The following is a 19,783-nucleotide window of genomic DNA, read 5'->3' as shown; positions in this document are numbered from 1 at the left end:
AGAACCAAACACCTCATCCATCCATCCAGAACTAATTAAACACCTCATCCATCTATCCAGAACCAAACACCTCATCCATCCATCCATCCACCCATCCAAAACCGAACACCATTTCAAAACAAACCAAACATTTCATACATCTATCCACCCAGAACCAAACACTTCACATCCATCCAGAACCAAACACCCTATCCAAAACAAATAAAACACCTCATCCATCCATCCATCCAGAACCAAACACCTCATCCATCCATCCATCCATCTATCCAGAACCAAACACCTCATCCATCCATCCATCCATCTAGAACCAAACACCTCATCCATCCATCCGTCCAGAACCAAACACCTCATCCATCCATCCATCCATCCATCTAGAACCAAACACCTCATCCATCCATCCATGTAGAACCAAACACCTCATCCATCCATCCATCCATCCAGAACCAAACACTTCACATCCATCCATCCATCCATCCAGAACCAAACACTTCACATCCATCCAGAACCAAACACCCTATCCAAAACAAATAAAACACCTTATCCAGTCATCCATCCAGAACCAAACACCTCATCCATCCATCCATCCATCCATCTAGAACCAAACACCTCATCCATCCATCCATCTAGAACCAAACACCTCATCCATCCATCCATCCATCCAGAACCAAACACCTCATCCATCCATCCAGAACTAATTAAACACCTCATCCATCCATCCAGAACCAAACACCTCATCCATCCATCCAGAACTAATTAAACACCTCATCCATCCATCCAGAACCAAACACCTCATCCATCCAGAACCAAACACCTCATCCATCCACCCAGAACTAATTCATCTATCCAGAACCAAACACCTCATCCATCCATCCAGAACTAATTAAACACCTCATCCATCTATCCAGAACCAAACACCTCATCCATCCATCCATCCACCCATCCAAAACCGAACACCATTTCAAAACAAACCAAACATTTCATACATCTATCCACCCAGAACCAAACACTTCACATCCATCCAGAACCAAACACCCTATCCAAAACAAATAAAACACCTCATCCATCCATCCATCCAGAACCAAACACCTCATCCATCCATCCATCCATCTATCCAGAACCAAACACCTCATCCATCCATCCATCCATCCAGAACCAAACGCCTCATCCATCCATCCAGAACCAAACACCTCATCCATACAGGACCAAACACCTCATCCATCCACCCAGAACAAATTAAACACCTCATCCATCCATCCATCCATCCATCCATCCATCCATCCATCCAGAACCAAACACCTCATCCATCCAGAACTAATTAAACACCTCATCCATCTATCCAAAACCAAACACCTCATCCATCCATCCATCCATCCATCCACCCATCCAAAACCGAACACCATTTCAAAACAAACCAAACATTTCATACATCTATCCACCCAGAACCAAACACTTCACATCCATCCAGAACCAAACACCCTATCCAAAACAAATAAAACACCTCATCCATCCATCCATCCAGAACCAAACACCTCATCCATCCATCCATCCATCTATCCAGAACCAAACACCTCATCCATCCATCCATCCATCTAGAACCAAACACCTCATCCATCCATCCGTCCAGAACCAAACACCTCATCCATCCATCCATCCATCCATCTAGAACCAAACACCTCATCCATCCATCCATGTAGAACCAAACACCTCATCCATCCATCCATCCATCCAGAACCAAACACTTCACATCCATCCATCCATCCATCCAGAACCAAACACTTCACATCCATCCAGAACCAAACACCCTATCCAAAACAAATAAAACACCTTATCCAGTCATCCATCCAGAACCAAACACCTCATCCATCCATCCATCCATCCATCTAGAACCAAACACCTCATCCATCCATCCATCTAGAACCAAACACCTCATCCATCCATCCATCCATCCAGAACCAAACACCTCATCCATCCATCCAGAACTAATTAAACACCTCATCCATCCATCCAGAACCAAACACCTCATCCATCCATCCAGAACTAATTAAACACCTCATCCATCCATCCAGAACCAAACACCTCATCCATCCAGAACCAAACACCTCATCCATCCACCCAGAACTAATTCATCTATCCAGAACCAAACACCTCATCCATCCATCCAGAACTAATTAAACACCTCATCCATCTATCCAGAACCAAACACCTCATCCATCCATCCATCCACCCATCCAAAACCGAACACCATTTCAAAACAAACCAAACATTTCATACATCTATCCACCCAGAACCAAACACTTCACATCCATCCAGAACCAAACACCCTATCCAAAACAAATAAAACACCTCATCCATCCATCCATCCAGAACCAAACACCTCATCCATCCATCCATCCATCTATCCAGAACCAAACACCTCATCCATCCATCCATCCATCCAGAACCAAACGCCTCATCCATCCATCCAGAACCAAACACCTCATCCATACAGGACCAAACACCTCATCCATCCACCCAGAACAAATTAAACACCTCATCCATCCATCCATCCATCCATCCATCCATCCATCCATCCATCCATCCAGAACCAAACACCTCATCCATCCAGAACTAATTAAACACCTCATCCATCTATCCAAAACCAAACACCTCATCCATCCATCCATCCATCCATCCACCCATCCAAAACCGAACACCATTTCAAAACAAACCAAACATTTCATACATCTATCCACCCAGAACCAAACACTTCACATCCATCCAGAACCAAACACCCTATCCAAAACAAATAAAACACCTTATCCATTCATCATTCCAGAACTAAACACCCTATCCAAACAAATCAAACATTTCATCCATCCGTCCACCCAGAACAAAACATCCTGTCCAAAACAAATAAAACACCTTATCCAGTCATCCATCCAGAACCAGACACCTCATCCAAACCAATCAAACACCCAATACATTCATCCATCCAGAACCAAACACCCTATCCAAACAAATCAAATATTTCATCCATCTGTCCACCCAGAACCAAACATTCTATCCAAAACAAATAAAACACCTTATCCATTTATCCATCCAGAACCAGATACCTCATCCAAACCAATCAAACACGTCATCTAGAACTAAACACCCGATACAAACAAACCAAACACATCATCTATCCACCTACAACCAAACACCCGATCCAAACCAATCAAACGCCTCATCTATTCATCAAACATCCAGCCAAACCAAACACTTCATCCGTCCACCCACAATACATCATCTGCCTATCCCAAATCACCATCTTCAATCTCAAATCAAACTCAGCCACCCATGTGAAGATCCATCTATCCCCAACAATCAATCCATCTTTCCCCAATTTAATCTCCTCATTCCTATTTCCAAACCTAAAGTTAAATGAAAAAATCAGGCTTCTGAAATCTGTTCTGTGATTCGTTTCCCCCTCAGGACATCCAATACAAAGCTAGACAAGATAATGAAAGAGTTAGATGAGGAGGTGAGTGAAATGATTTCATCTCTAAAGCGTGTATCTAAATGAATACGGGGGATATTAATTTTGTATGCAAGGCTCCTCCAATAGATAAAGTTAAATTTAATTATATCTTGTGAAACTTTTATATTTTATGTTATGTAAATTCTCGGTTTCTAGTCATTCTGTTGTCTTGACGTGTTTCAGAGTAACCTAAGGAAGAGTGTGGAGGCTAGCATGTCTTTACTGGAGAAAGACAAGATCATGATCCAGCACCGAGCAACAGAACATCAACGGAAGGCTGACCAGGAGGCTGAAAAACGAAGAAATCTGGAGAATGAGGGTGAGTTGTCGTCGGGGTCTCATTCTAATTTTGATAAGGCTTCAGGTTTCACTCAATAACACATTTATATAACTAATGTTAAAAATGAATTTAATATAACAACACAAGACAATTTTTATTTATCATCATCAAACATTCTCAATAAAGTATGACATGGTGAAAGAAAAAGAAAAAACTATAATATAAAAAAAATGTATGGCCATTTTTACTAGGGCTGGGTAATAAATATCGATTTCTCGATATTAATCGATTCTCATTTTTACAAACCGATATCGATTCTTAAATCTCAAGAATCGATTAGTCATCCTGTTTCATTTGAATGAATGAGCGATTGTATCGCAGCTGCGCGCATCCAACAAATCTTTTTCCTTTGTTACTATTGATATGAAACAAAGTCTCAATTTTCAAATTACGTCCATTTTCTTTAGAAATTCAAAAACATAAATAGCGTTTTGCCGTTTTGGCGTGAGATCGCTCTGGAGAAGCAGCAGCGCTGATCTCTCTTCCGGGTTAATAATACCAGTCACAGCGCGAAATAAACATGAATGAGCATCTGAAAGTGTGTTAAAAGATAGAGTACAACTTATCTAAATCCGTATCATGTCTTGTATCATGATTTGTATAAAGTGCTATAGAAATAAATGTGAATCGACTCGAGAGCTTCGGGTTTAGGTGAAGGAACATCAACCCTGCTTTCTGGAGTTTACCCCCATGGCAGAACCTCTATCATTTGTAAAAATGTTTACATTTTCATGGCATATTCATTCATACTGCTCAGCCTTAAAGGGTTAGTTCACCCAAAAATGAAAATGATGTCATTAATGACTCACCCTCATGTCGTTCCAAGCCCGTAAGACCTCCGTTCATCTTCGTTAGACAGTTTAATATATTTTAGATTTAGCCTGAGAGCTTTCTGTCCGTCCGTTGATAATCTATGTACGGTATACTGTCCTTGTCCAGAAAGGAAATAAAGACATCATCAAAGTAGTCCATGTGACATCAGTGGGTTAGTTAGAATGTTTTGAAGATAAATTTGAAAATAATTCGGCATTGTATTGTCTTCCGTTCTGTTGTCAATCCGCTTCAGTGACACTGCTGACGTGTTATCTGGTGCGTATATTAATTTCAATGGAGGGACAGAAAGCCCTCGGACTAAATCTAAAATATCTTAAACTGTGTTCCGAAGATGAACGGAGGTCTTACGGGTTTGGGACGACATGAAGGTGAGTCATTAATGACATAATTTTCGGGTGAACTAACCCTTTAATCAGGTTTTTGAGTTGGACACTGCAGTTCATTAAATGTTCTGTGGAAAACCACATCCAGCAAAGAGCAGTCTGTTATACTGTATGTCTGATCTATGACCATGACAGTCTGTAAATTAGCTAATGGAAACAGGACATAGTCCTAACATGAATATAATTCACCAAGTGCCATATAGGTCTGTATAATACACATTTCATTTCAAAGATAAAGCATCCCCCCATCCAAGTATTAAATCCTTTTTTTATGTGTGTGTTGCCAATTTCCTTTTCTCTAGTGTCTACTTTGAAGGAGCAACTGGAAGAATTAAGGAAACACAGTCAAAACAATGACAAGATTGCCCAGCTACAGAACCAAGTAAGCTTATCAAGAACACTTCTCGAATTTAAATATATATTAATTGATAGACATAGATAAGATAAGGTGGTGATAATATATATATATATATATATATATATATATATAACTTTTTTGGGGGGTTGCGCCAGTGAATATGTTTTTAAGGCAAGTAAAAATGGGAACCACTGGCCTCACTAGGGCAGTAGAAAAACGATTTAGCATTGAGCCCCGCTCACGGTTGACAATGAAGATTACCCTCAAAGTGTCCAGATAAATCTGTGTCGTGTAAATGCAGACTTATAATCCTGTTGCCGCAACACTGACAAGAAAAAGAAAACGAAGACATTTCGTAGCTTCAAGCTTTGACAGTTGAGACTCTTCTATTACTGAAAATATTATTATTTTTAAAGCACTGTTTGAAGGCTACATGCTAATGCTTCAGTGTGTTATTAACTTATTATTATTAGCATTAATAACTGACTTACTAATTGTATTTAATGTAAGTATTTTTATTTTCATATATTTAAAGGATTAGTTCACTTTTAAAAAAACTTTTGCTGATAATTTACTGACCCCCACGTCATCCAAGATGTCCACATGTCTTTCTTTCTTCAGTCGAAAAGAAATTAAGAAATTGATTAAATCCAGGATTTTCTCCATATAATGGACTTCAATGGGAACCAAACGGTTCAAGGTCCAAATGAGAGTTTCAGTGAAGCTTCAAAGGGCTTTAAACGACACCAGACGTCTTATCTAGCGGAACGATCAGCCATTTAAAAAATAAAAGTGAACTACTCCTTTAAATAGTTAAAGGGAAAGGGGAAAGGTTTTCAATAGCTTTCGCCGTGGTATCAAAATTGTGTAATTATTTGGAAGCCATTTGTGGGATGACTTCCTCAGAAGATCATCCAACGAGTGCGGCTCTGTGGTTCTTCGAAAAGTGATTACACCACATGATAATTGAGAAACATCATCTCTCACAGCTGGGGGAAGCCAACGACCTCCTGCGGGCTGAGTCGGACACGGTGGTGCGCTTGAGGAAGAGCCACACGGAGATGAGCAAGTCCATGAGCCAGCTGGAGGGAGTGAACCGTGAGCTGCAGGAGAAGAGTCGCGCTGCAGAGAGTGTCAAACAGCAGCTGGAGAAAGAGCTTCTGCAACTGCAGACCACGCTGGACACCGAGAGACGGTCCTGCAGCCAGGGCTCGGAGGAGATCAGGGAGCTGCAAGGTGAGACGCCCCAGACGATTCCATACACACATACATTTCTACTTAAATTTTAGATAGTTTTTAGCTTGCATCATTGGGGAACATTCCACAAAATTTTCCACAGGTTCTCAAACATCTCAAAGAGAAATGGGGTGCACCTGAGCAAAATTTCCAACGTCATTGCAAAGGATCTAAATACTTGTATCGGTTAGGGGTTTCATCAACTAGTCGACTAGTCGAAAACAAAATGATGACATATATATAGATATATATTTTTTGTTAACTATCCCTTTAAAAACAAGCGTCAGTACTATGTACTATAAGCACTATAAGGCGCACCTTCAATGACCTATTTTAGAACATTTTTCAAACGTTTGACTGGGTTTGCGTTATGCATCCACTAGATGTGCTAAAGGGAATGCAGCGAGTGCGCGGCGTCGGAGGTGAGGCGTTTATTTAGTAAGCGTGAGCGCGCTGGGGCGGGCACGTAACTTACATTCGCAGCCTGCTGACAGCAGTGTCTGTTCGTGTGTGTGTTAGAGAGAGCGCTCGTGAGCGGGAGACACATAACCTGATTTATACGAGGTTGAACTGGCCGTGTGACAAAGCGGGCAGAAGACGGACACGAGCGCGAGCAATTGATCCATATATAATGCGCTCCGGATTATAAGGCTTGAGAAAAGGCCGGATTGAGGAAATTAAAGGCTTTTAAGTGCGCTTTATAGTGCGGAAAATACGAGTACTACTCTCGCCTTTAGACCAGCACGCGACGTGTTTGATATAGACGCATATCAGCCTACACCAGATTTTCTCTCAAATGTTTGCTTTCACTTTCTGTTTATGTAAACATTGTGTGTATTTAACAGTATTAGCATAATAAGACTTGAAAGATAACTTAGTCCAGTATTCAGGCGCTGTTTGACAGGCTTCTAATGCCTGTGAGCGTCGGGGATATGCCGCGCGCTCAGGAAAGCGCACGTTAGAACAGCGCGTGAATTAAATGTTTAACCGGCAAGGCTTATGCAAACAATGAATTTTGTGAATTGCAGTGTCCCGTAGGGGTGGGCGATATGGAAAAAATATCATATCACGATTTTTTTAGGAAAATCACGATCACGATTTTTTATCACGATTGTTTTTCAAGTTGGTTTTAATATTTAGCAAGTGGCTGTTCATTACAGCCAAACTAATGTCCCTATGTTAAAAACAAAGCTTAGGTAACAAAAGAAAAAAGAAAGCCACACATTTAGGCCAGTGGCGAAGATAAAAATCTTTGTCATTATTTTCTTTGTTATTAAAAAAATAAGACAAGATAAACATTACACAAATTAATATTCATATTAAATAAATAGTGCTTTATTTTTTCAGATGCAGTAGGTGTATTTAGCAGTAGCATTGAAGTAATTAAACGAACAAATATGAAATTAAAACACTACATAGACTTCACTGAATAAATTGATTCTTATTAAAGATATATTAAAGTTCTCAGTCAGTGAGTGATTTTCTCCTTGTGTTTTTTTGTTTTATTAACACTAAAGGGATAGTTCCCTCAAAAATGAAAATTGTCTTAATTTACTCTCTCAAGATGTTTTAAACCCGAATAAGTTTCTTTCTTCTGTTGAAAATAAAAGTTATTTTGAATAATGTGGGTAACCGAACAGTTGCTGGTCTCCTTATAGTTTTTTTTTTATAGGTTCTCTCCTGGAAGTTAATGGGGACCAGCAACTGTTTGGTTACCCACATTAAAAAAAATTGTCTTTTGTGTTCAGCACAAGAAAGAAATTAATACAGGTTTGGAACAACATTAGAGTGAGTAAATAATGACGGATTTTTTTTTTTTTTTTTTTTTGTGAACTATCCCTTTAAGGACGAGCGGCAGTAGGCTACTATTTATTCCTGTTGGTTTTAGACCAGCACGCGACGCGTTTAATAGACGCATATTACACCAGATATTCTCTCAAATGTTTGCTTTCACTTTAGACATAGCCTGTTTATGTAAACATTGTGTGTATTTAACAGTATTAGCTTAATAAGACTCGAGAGATAACTTAGTCCAGTATTCAGGCGCTGTTTGACAGGCTTCTAGTGGATGTGAGCGTCGGGGGTTATGCGGTCAGGAAAGCGCACGTTAGAACAGCGCATCAGCGTGTGAATTAAATGTTTAACCGGCAAGGCTTATGCAAATAATGAACTTTTGTGAATTGCTGTGTCCCGTACCTATTCATTAACGTGTGATCATGTGTAGGCTACGTCGTGTTGTACAGTTGAAAGACGGAGGCGCCAGAACTGAACTGATAGAATGCACTGTAACACGATACTACGATATTTCTTCAAAAGCAGATCGTGGAGACATTTTAATCGTCCACGATTAAAAATCGTCATATCGCACACCCCTAGTGTCCCGTACCTATTCCTTACTGTGTGATGTGTAGGCTACGTCGCGTTGTACAGTTGAGACAGAGGCGCCAGAACTGATAGAATGCACTGTAACGTGGAGACATTTACTATTCGTGATATCGCACCCCTAGAATAAACCATTTAACGACTAGTCGACTAGTCGTCGACTGTTATGCAAAACTAGTCGACTAGCAAAAATCAGTAGTTGTGAAACCCCTAGTATCGGTGTGATATTTCAGTTTTTTTTTTTGTTTTTTTTTTTCGTTTTAATAAATTTACAAAGTTATCACATCTGTTTGTTTGTTTTTTTTGGAATTATGGGGTTTAGTTTGACGTGGGAAAAATTATTTGAAGATTTTAGCAAAAGGCTGCAACAAAACAATGTGAAAAAGTGAAGGTCTGAATTCTTAATTAATAAAAACATTTTCTATGGTGTGCAAATAGTGTTGATAATATTCTTTTATAATGTCAAAACATTTCCTCTGCAACTACTGTGATAATCCAGTGGGATCTAAGTCTGTTCTTTGTCTCTTGAAGCTCGTATCACTGGTCTACAGGAGGACAACAAGAACGTGAAGCAGAGTTTGTCCAAAGTGGAGCTGGAGAGGAAACAAGTCCAAGACAGATGTAACGTTCTTGAGAAGGTTTGCCGTTTTTATATTATTTTCAAAAGAATAAAAACGTATTCTAAAATACAATTTTTGAATATATTTTACATGATAATTGCGGGCTATTAAAGGGTTAGTTCACCCAAAAATGAAAATTAAGTCTTAAGTCACCCTCATGCTGTACCAACCCCGTAAGACCTTCGTTCGTCTTTGGAACAAGATATTTTCGATTAAATTTGAGAGATGAATCACTGCTACATAGGCTGCCTAAAGGCCCTTTCACACCGGATGCGTAACGGAAAAGCGAAACGAAAAAGCGAATAGTTCGCGTGAGAATATTTCGCGTCAAAACCATTCACATCAGCCGCGACGCGAATTTGCGACGTTCAGAACTTCAACATTCCAAAACATTCGCGCCGATGAAAGCAGACCTAGATTTCATCAGAAAACGTAGGCTACTCTATACTTATTATTATAGCCTACTAGGTGAATAAATATAGATTTTATATTAGATGTCTTTTTGCAGTGATGTTAACATGATGCTTTAATAGGCTTTATAAAAAAAAAATCCCAATCTCTAAATAGCACATTTTCAAATAAGCACATAAGTCCATTAGGAAAGATAAAAGATGAATGCGTTCTTACCGGATTCGATCAGTGCATTTTGAATTTATATTGTTTGTCTGATGATCTGGCAGCTTCGATTGGACCTTCTTTTTAATTATGTGCATGTCAGTAACTCGCAGTAACTACTGGCAGGTGGAACTCACTTTCACCAGTTCACTTTAGGTCCACAGTTGCCTGGTTCCTTGTCCACGCAGCATTCATCAGAGCAAACACTCTCTCCACGAAGAGTTTGTTTGTTTGTGATGGCTCCATTAACGTCTGTGCTGTGCATTTTCTATGTTTTCTTATTACATTTTTTTAAATTGTAGAATTGTTATTTAAAGGACGATTAAATAAAAGGATGCAGACAAAAATATGCGGTACGGTGCTATGACTTGCGGGACGTGGAACATAGCTTCTTTATCACCATCATTATCATCCAGTGAAGACAAGCTTTTTATTTTATTTAAAGGCAGAAAAGAAGGTTTGGGGCACCCACTACCGGAGCTAGAAACATATGGCAGAAGGTGAGCTGTCCCATTCATCAGGGGGTACGTTTACATGCAATCAAATAAACACTTTTAGTAAACGGATTGAAGGCTCAAATGGACTGAAAAGCCTTGTAAACACCCGGTTGGGCTCGATACGAACGAACGAGCACAACGTCCCACCAGTCCTTGTTTCAGATATTCATTCACAGACTCGACACACAAGCAATCAGAAGGTCCGTCCGTCATTGCTGCGGTCACGTCACCTTTGTTTCCCTGTATATGATTGGCTGAAGCCTTTTCTTTCGCCTCAAAAATCGACATCGAAGCGAAAAAAATAAAAGTCGTTTTTTCGCTGCAGCAGATTCGCGTTCGGTGTGGAAGCACTCATTACACAAACAGCTGATCAAAAAATAAAACCATCGCGCGAATTATTCGCGCGTCAAAATCGCGTTCAGTGTGAAAGGGCCTTAAGGGATCAAAACTTGACGGCCCAGAAAGTCATTGAAGAAAATGTTTCAATATTCCATGTGACTACAGTCGCTCAAGTTCAACTATAAGTTTATCAAGTGACGAGAATACTTTTTGTGCGAAAAAAACAACAAAAATAACGACTTTATTCGACTATTCCTTTTCTTCCTTGTAGGCCTGAGACGAGAGTTCAAGAGATTTCCACGATGCATGCGCGAGAACTGAACTAGAAGGAGTTAGATCGCAGTTCTCGCGCATGCGTCGTGGAAATCTCTTGAAGTCTCATCTCAGGCCTACAAGGAAGAAAAGGAATAGTCAAATAAAGTAGTCATTTGTTGTTGTTTTTCCGCACAAAAAGTATTCTCGTCGCTTAATTGGGTGAACTATCCCTTTAAGATATTTTTTGCAGCGTGACTATTTTGATTTACTTTTCCATGCATTACATTATCAATTTTAAGGCTAGATAAGGTACAAAATTGTCTTTATAAGGGTACAGCTCCAGTGACAAGCTCTTTAATGCTTAAAGCTATGTTTTTTTTTTTATTCTGACAGTGCAGGAAAGTAAATGTTAAAAAATTATGCTCCTAAAACAGACTTAATTTTGTGTTTAACCATTCTCTCGACAGGATTTGTTGGTCAGTCAGTACTATTTTGGTAATAGAGTTTGGGCTGGATGGAAAATACAAAGTTTTCTGACATTTAAGCTGATTTGGCTATATATCATGGTATTTCTGCTGCCGCAGAGCAAATTTGGAGACTTGCCACTGCCAAAACATACACAGACAATCTGCTGTGAGCATGTAAGACATGCTGCTGCTGCTGCTACAGTAATAGACACACTGGGACCATGTAGTAAACAATGTGATTGCTTGCAGACTCTATAAAGGACCCTCACCTTCAGTTTCATGACTGAACTAGTCATTTTCAGCAATGCACTTAGAATGGAAACCAAGGCAACATTAGGATTTAACATTTCTCACTGTTAGCAACTGCCTCACCATTAAAAAGTCTGTTTCAGATGTATAACCATTTTACACACAGTAGAATGAGACTGGTTTACAGTTACACTCAGATTTGCACCAAAATAATCCGTTTTGATAACATAGTCTCATGCCATAGTCTCACTCAAGGATAACTGAAAGAAAAATCCACCCACATGCATTTTATTGTATGTGTAGGCTGAGAGGTAACTGTGTTTTGTGTAATCGGTGTTTCTATGTTCTCTGTGTCCTCAGGAGAAGAACAGTCTGGAAATTGACCTGAACTACAAGCTGAAGACTCTCCAGCAGCGGCTAGACCAGGAATCGACCGAACACCGCATCACGAAGGCTCAACTCACAGACAAATATGAGTCTATCGAGGAAGCCAAGTCAGCTGCTATGCACGGTATGCGTGTGTGTGCAAGACGCACAAATGCCATCTTACTGCGTGTCCAGAACTGCACGGCGTCTTGTTTAGCTGCATGTCCGGACACCACCCCCTCACTTACTGCATTAATTTGCTCCAGATGAATATTGTTAGTGTTACAGGGCTGGAATTTCGGTGTGGGATTGCGCATAATTTAAGTCATTTCTGCAGATTTTGTGCTCAAACCCACATAAAAGTGCGCACACATAAAGCCACCTCAATTGACTAAATTGACTTCTTTTTGCTGCTTATTGTGCTTAAACAGTCAAACAAAACAGAAAATAAATTCAAAATGTTGGTCTTGGTGAGTTTTCACATAAACAAAGTTATGTTTTTACTGAACGTAAACAGTTGAGAAAGAAATCGCATGTGTAACAGTATAATGGATCACTGTGCCGGGTCTTAAAGTGACAGCAGCCTAATAAACCTGCTGCCAAATTATGAGATAATATTAAAAATATATATAAAGCCATGTTCCCCATTGTATGAGCAAAACATCAAGTAATACAACTGGTACAATTAACAGCGATACAATGAATTGCATATTTGTCGAAATTTTGAAATGCCAAATATCGACGGACTCTGTTTCTCCGTCAGCGGTGGAGCAAAAGGTGTCGGAGGAGACCACACTGCGGATGCGAGCGGAGAGCAGGGTGGTGGAGGTGGAGAAGCAGTGCTCCATGCTGGAGTTCGACCTCAAGCAGTCCGTGCAGAAGATGGAGCAGCTGATGAAGCAGAAGGAGAGGCTGGAGGACGAGGTGAGTGTCGACAGCTCGGATCGAGAAGATTACACACCGTTAAAGGTGTTACGAGTTGGGCATCTTTCGTCTTCTCTCCACCCCACCAGGTCAAGGAGCTGCGGGTGCAGTTGGAGCACGAGTCCGCCAAGCGTTCGCTGTGCCAAAACGAGCTGAAAAGCTGGACGATGGAGGCTGAACGCCTGAAAGGATCAGAGAAGCAGCTCAAACAGGAGATCAACGCGGCCCTCGAGAACAAGCGCTCCGTCGAGTTCCAGTTGGCACAACTCACCAAGTATGCTCTTTTGCTCTTTCCGGGCCTCAAAGGGTCAGGAATATATATATACAAATCTCCCTTTTTGAATAAAAGACAACTTTGGAACTATTAGCCAGCAATAGTAAAATGATCTAGTTTCTAAACAGGGTCCAAATGATATCCATAAAAGCCTAAAATATTCTGTTCACTGTATAAAGTTGGGATGCACTTATGATGTTCATTTATGGTTTTATCGTTATCGACCTGATAAAAAAATTGGGCTGATATATTAAGGGAGCTGTATGCAAGAAATTTATTTCAATTAATCATAAATTTTCCCTGAAATGTCACTAGACATTAAGAAATCATGTTCATTTCAAATACTTATATCACTGACAACAGTAGTCCAGCCAGGATATTGTCCTTTAAAAAGTGAAGTCGCAGCCATTGTCTGATGTTGATGTTCTCAAGTTGTGTTTTGTTCGTCATGATGCGTCACCCTCCACCGATCTACCAATCACGGAGTCAGTAGTGTTGCGGCATTCGGGTTGCCAGCTCCTCTCTATTTACCTACAAACTTGTAGAATAAAAAAATTCTAACGTTGCGAAACCCCCAAAAACTCGATATGAATCCGAAATACTTTGTTACAAAGTCCGAAATAAATAATTAACAGAAAAAAACTCACGGTGTAGTACTCATCACTAGAGCCCGACCGATAAAGGATTTTGAAGGCCGATACCGATACAAATATTTGTTGGTTTTAAAATCCGATATTCCGATATATCGGCCGATATTATTATTATTATTTTTTTTTTTCCGAAACGAGTAACAAAATATTATCAGATTTCCCTAACATTAGTTATTTGTAGTTAATTAAGAGCTTTAACTAAAATAATATGATAATTCATGACTGGTTCTCTCTGGCTGGATAAGCAGGTTGTAGGATGTGTGGCGCGTTATACATGAGTGTTGCCAACAGGGACGGTGTAGAGTGCCCTCTGGTGGACAAACTATACAACTCCAATACTCATGACATGGTTGAAGCATGATTTGCCTGTTTTTATTTTATTTTTGAAATATTCATTTATCGGCCATTATAACTGCCGATACCGATATTTTAGAAAATGCCTAATATCGGCCTGCCGATATATCGGTCTGGCTCTACTCGTCACTTGCCATTGGAAGCTTCTTGTAGCAGCCTACATTCCTGCTGGAACCTGCAGCATATCTGGCAACCTCGAGTCATGGGGGAAGGCGGGGATACACCCTAATTTGAAAGGGATTGCAGTACCAGTTTTGGCCACAATCTTGCATACAGCTCCTTTAAAGGGTTAGTTCACCCAAAAATGAAAATTAAGTCATTAATTACTCACCCCCATGCTGTACCAACCCCGTAAGACCTTCGTTCGTCTTCGGAACACAAATGAAGATATTTTTGATTAAATTTAAGAGCTGTATAACTACCACATTGGCTCCTAAGGGACTGCCTCTTGACGGCCCAGAAAGTCAATGAAGAAAATGTTTAAATATCCCAAGTGACTACCGTGGCTCAACTATATGTTTATCAAGCGACGCGAATACTTTTTGTGCGAAAAAACAAACAAAAATAACGAGTTTATTCGACTATTTCTTTTCTTCCTTGTAGGCCAGAACGAGACTTCCTTAGATTTCCACGACGCATGCGCGAGAATTGCGATCTGAAGTAGTGTAAGCTGGCGTAAGCAGATCGCAATTCTCGCGCATGCGTCGTGGAAATCTAAGGAAGTCTCGTTCTGGCCTACAAGGAAGAAAAGAAATAGTCGAATAAACTCGTTATTTTTGTTTGTTTTTTCGCACAAAAAGTATTCGCGTCGCTTGATAAACATATAGTTGAGCCACGGTAGTCACTTGGGATATTTAAACATTTTCTTCATTGACTTTCTGGGCCGTCAAGAGGCAGTCCCTTAGGAGCCAATGTGGTAGTTATACAGCTCTTAAATTTAATCAAAAATATCTTCATTTGTGTTCCGAAGACGAACGAAGGTCTTACGGGGTTGGTACAGCATGGGGGTGAGTAATTAATGACTTAATTTTCATTTTTGGGTGAACTAACCCTTTAAAGCTGATAAATAATGGATTATTTCCTTTAGCTGAGACACTTCAGATGCGCACTGTTCAACATGATGGTTTTGAATTGCTTGATATATGATTGAAATCACTGAAAAAAAGGAAAATACGTTTTATGTTCAACATGTGCAGCGCAATTATGAGGACATTATAATTGTCTGCTTGGGACATGCTTTTAATGGTGAGACTTTTGTTTTTGTAATGAGGCTCTCAAAAATTATGTGGCCAACATATCGGCTATCGGCTTTCAAATATAAAGCATTATCAGTAATCGGTACCGGCCCAAAATGTTCATATCAGTGCATCCCTAATATAAAGCAATCATATCTCTTCAAGACTTGGATTAAACCATTCAGTTCATGTGGATTATTTTTATGCAGTCTTCATGAACTTTTAGGGTCTTCTAAGTTTTGATTACCTGGACTTTAAATGAAGTGACTGAAACCTCTCATTCATTTCAAGTGTCTTATCTTATGTTTTGAAGATTAACCAAAGTTTTAAGGGTTTGAATGACATGAATTCCCATTTTTGGGTGAACCATCCTTTTAACATCCTTTTTGTTTTGTTTTTTTGTACAAGCATTTCTAATGGTCATTTTGGACCCTATTTGTAACAGTTCTGTGCATAAAATGCCTTACTGGCAACAGATATTACACAAAATAGTATTATATAGTATAGTAATGAATATTTAGAAGGCTTTTCTGTTGTAGAAAAGGCTATTATTGCAGATTATGTTTAAAGCTGGCCAAAACAATTGGCTGCCAGTATTTATTAAGAATCGGATGGATTAAGTGGATTAAGAATCGACCTCAGTCCGACAGAGGGGAAGTTAAAAGATTTCGTACCTCAAAGTCTGCATAAAATCATTAACTGATTTATATTAAACAGGCTCCCATGGAAGCTTGTTGTTCCCATGGAATAAAAAAAAATATAAAGGAGAATTGCGAATTTTTATCTCTCAATTCTGACTTTATTTCTCATAATTGCGAGATAAAAAGTCGCAATTAGAGAAACAAGTTCACATAGGAACCTGTATAACTTACATTGGGGACAAAAAGACATTCTTTGGCGGAAACAAGCTTCCTTAAGTTCCTGACCTTATTGTGAGTTATGCATCATTTGACATTATTCCAAAAAAAAAAATAAATAAGATAGACCCACTGTCTTTGTATGAGGACATCCTTTATGCAAAAACTACTTCCTGTACAATAACACATTTTAGTTATGATACTTTTTAGGTCCCAAATTGCAAGAACAAGTATAAAATGCACACCAGGCAAACTCTTGGGTCTCAGGAGGCTAATGTTTTATCAAAATATATTTACTTGGTTTATCTCTCAAATGTCTTTTGCTTGAAACAACTCGCCCTACTGTTACAAAAGAGCTAGTGGGTGGACTCATTTCTCCTGGCTTGAGCTGTGGAGTCTGAATAAATAGCTCTTGTGAAGCTGAAGTGACTGTGATTGATGGAAGCATGTCTCCTCAGGCAGTACAGAGGAAATGAGGGTCAGATGAGGGAACTTCAGGACCAGCTGGAGGCTGAGCAGTATTTCTCAGTGAGTATCACAGACTGCTGCACATATTTCATGTTTCCTTTTTGTTAATGAGGTGAAAACGCATCTTGAGCGATCGTTCCTCGTGCGTGTAAACATCATCTCGCTCATTACATTATTTACTTGCCAATTCTTGCCTCTCAGAGGTAAAATACTTCCTAATCCTGATATTGTAGCAGCACGGTTAAAAAAAGTAATCATGACTCTCAACTTTAGCAATGATTTTGCAACCTCTTCTAGGTCTAAAGTGCCTATAAAGTCCCATAAAACTTGCTAGGTTCAAGGCATGTTTTCTATGTGCCAGGTTTTCATTCATGTTGCGAATTCAATTTATGTAAAAAAAAAAAAAAAGTGGAATCTTGAAATGTGAGAAATGTTTCAGTATATCAACGGAAATGGACATTGTAGATACAGGAGAAGCTTCTTTTATATATATATATATATATATATAATAAATGACTTAGCTTAATGCAAGCAGACACACCAACTACAATTCACAACAGAGGCAGACGCTTGTATAATATATTGTCTTCTCTGACCATGTGATTTAGTCACAGGACTTGTTAAGGCAAAGTAGAATGACATTTTTTTTGATGCGTTTCCATAATATCTTATACGCAAAAAAAAAACATATCCACCCCAAAGAAGCATTTTTTAAAGGGATAGTTCTTTTTGAAATTGATTTTTGATATGTTTTAGCTTCCCTCAAGGACATCCAAGATGTAGGTGTCTTTGTTTCCACAGTATTTTCAATTTTGACATTTTTCAGTCAAACCGTTGTTGTCTATCAGTCATACACTGGAGGCTAAGGGGGTCCACCAAAAAGCATGCACAGAGAAGTCCAAATTAAACATGATTTAATGACTCGTAAATGTAAGTACACATTGATGGCCTAAGACACGAAACGAGCGGTTTGTGTGAGAAAACGAACACTATTTATATCGTTTTTACCTCTTGTAATCATAGCCATGACAAAATGATCTGACGGCACGGGCGCTTCAGTCTGCGCTTGCGCCGGAAGTGATCACTTGCGCGCCTACGTCACTCTTTGTTTATACAGAGATTTCGGAAGTTTTCGGAAATCTCCGTGTAAATATTGAGTGACGTCACACGCAAGCGATCACTTCCGGCATAACATTGAACTGATTCAGTTCGGTTCAGTTGGACATTGAACAGCTGATTCAGATCACTTGGACGTCACTGTGGATTACACGAGGTAAAAACAATATAAATACTGTTCGTTTTCTCACAAAAACCGCTCGTTTCGTGTCTTAGGCCATCAATGTGTACTTACATGTACGAGTCATTAAATCAAGTTTAATTTGGACTTCTCTGTGCGTGCTTTTGGTGGACCCCCTTAGACTCCAGTGTATGACTGATAGACAACAACGGTTTGACTGAAAAATGTCAAAATTGAAAATACTGTGGAAACAAAGACACCTACATCTTGGATGCCCTTGAGGTAAGCTAAAACATATCAAAAATTTATTTCAAAGTGAACTATCCCTTTAACAAATTTGTCAGTAACCAGACTAAAGCCCGGGACACACCAAGCCGACGTCAAAGAACTAGCGATGATGAACACTGACTGTTGGTCAAAAAGCTGTGTTGAACACAGTAGCACGACTAAAGCCGACTGTCCACTATCACATGTGTTCTGCTCTTGAGTGTAAGTAAATATCTGTCTATATCAGCAGGTTTCAGTGGTCTATTTTTTAAAAGGAAAACCAAAACTCGGACTGCGGAAACACAAACCATAATCAAACAGTGATTGTTGAGCAGTTTGAATATCAATCACGTTGATCACTTCCTTCACTCCATGCGCCTCATGTTATTATGAAAATATTAGTGCTTTCAAATGCTCAGGTAAGGCCTTGTTAACACCTGATATTAAATTAATTTTGGTCGATCGGATCACAAGTGAACGACGAGTAAATACACTTTGAGCTTATCCACTTCCAGAGGGAGTCGAAAACTCATCCAGGGGGTCACGTGACGCATTCAATGGAGTAGCCGTGTTGTCGAAAAATCTCCCTCCTTAAACTTAATATCATCTCTGGGAGGGCGAAAATTAAATGCAGAAGTGACAAGACATGCCAAGGAAACAACCTGATTCCAGTCATAGACTTCGTGACAAAAAATTAACGGACTTTAACACGCGCTCCTCTGCGAAAATGGCGGATGCGTCAATGAGTCCTGGCGACATCGACGCACTTGTGAAGAAAATAACAACAGAACTCCTGGCAGGCGTCGATAAGGCTGTGGATAACAAGATTGACCCAGTGCTAGAGAAATTGTCGGTGGTAGCGACGCATGTGGAGGAGATTGAGAACCGAGTCACCGAAGCTGAAACGCGTATATCGACAGTGGAAGACACGGTCTCGAGAGACAGCGCGGACTTGAACGACATGAAAACTCATCCGCATGGATTGCTTTCGTAGTGTAAACGCTCATGTGGTCGAATGTGTCCAAACTGCCACAAATGATGTCTTCTCTACTCCAACTGCCCTAATGCGTAAACATG

The 19,783-nt window shown here is 39.6% G+C and overlaps 1 protein-coding gene across 2 annotated transcripts in view; it reads left to right on the top strand.

Annotated features, from left to right (window-relative positions):
- Positions 1–19,783, top strand: part of rock1 (Rho-associated, coiled-coil containing protein kinase 1) — a 90,948-nt gene that overhangs the window by 50,103 nt on the left and 21,062 nt on the right. For both annotated transcript variants that reach the window (XM_039657317.2, XM_039657316.2), the window contains exons 13-21: positions 3,454–3,502; positions 3,683–3,818; positions 5,359–5,438; positions 6,404–6,650; positions 9,564–9,670; positions 12,435–12,585; positions 13,204–13,364; positions 13,454–13,638; positions 17,193–17,262. In XM_039657317.2, coding sequence (XP_039513251.2) covers positions 3,454–3,502; positions 3,683–3,818; positions 5,359–5,438; positions 6,404–6,650; positions 9,564–9,670; positions 12,435–12,585; positions 13,204–13,364; positions 13,454–13,638; positions 17,193–17,262 — 1,186 coding nt within the window. The remainder of the gene's footprint in view (positions 1–3,453; positions 3,503–3,682; positions 3,819–5,358; positions 5,439–6,403; positions 6,651–9,563; positions 9,671–12,434; positions 12,586–13,203; positions 13,365–13,453; positions 13,639–17,192; positions 17,263–19,783) is intronic.

This window comes from Pimephales promelas, chromosome 5 (genome assembly GCF_988280905.1).
Source record: "Pimephales promelas chromosome 5, fPimPro1.hap1.1, whole genome shotgun sequence".
In the NCBI taxonomy this organism is placed as follows: domain Eukaryota; kingdom Metazoa; phylum Chordata; class Actinopteri; order Cypriniformes; family Leuciscidae; genus Pimephales; species Pimephales promelas.
The sequence above is the reverse complement of the archived record's forward strand: the minus strand, read 5'-3'. Positions and strand labels throughout refer to the sequence as shown.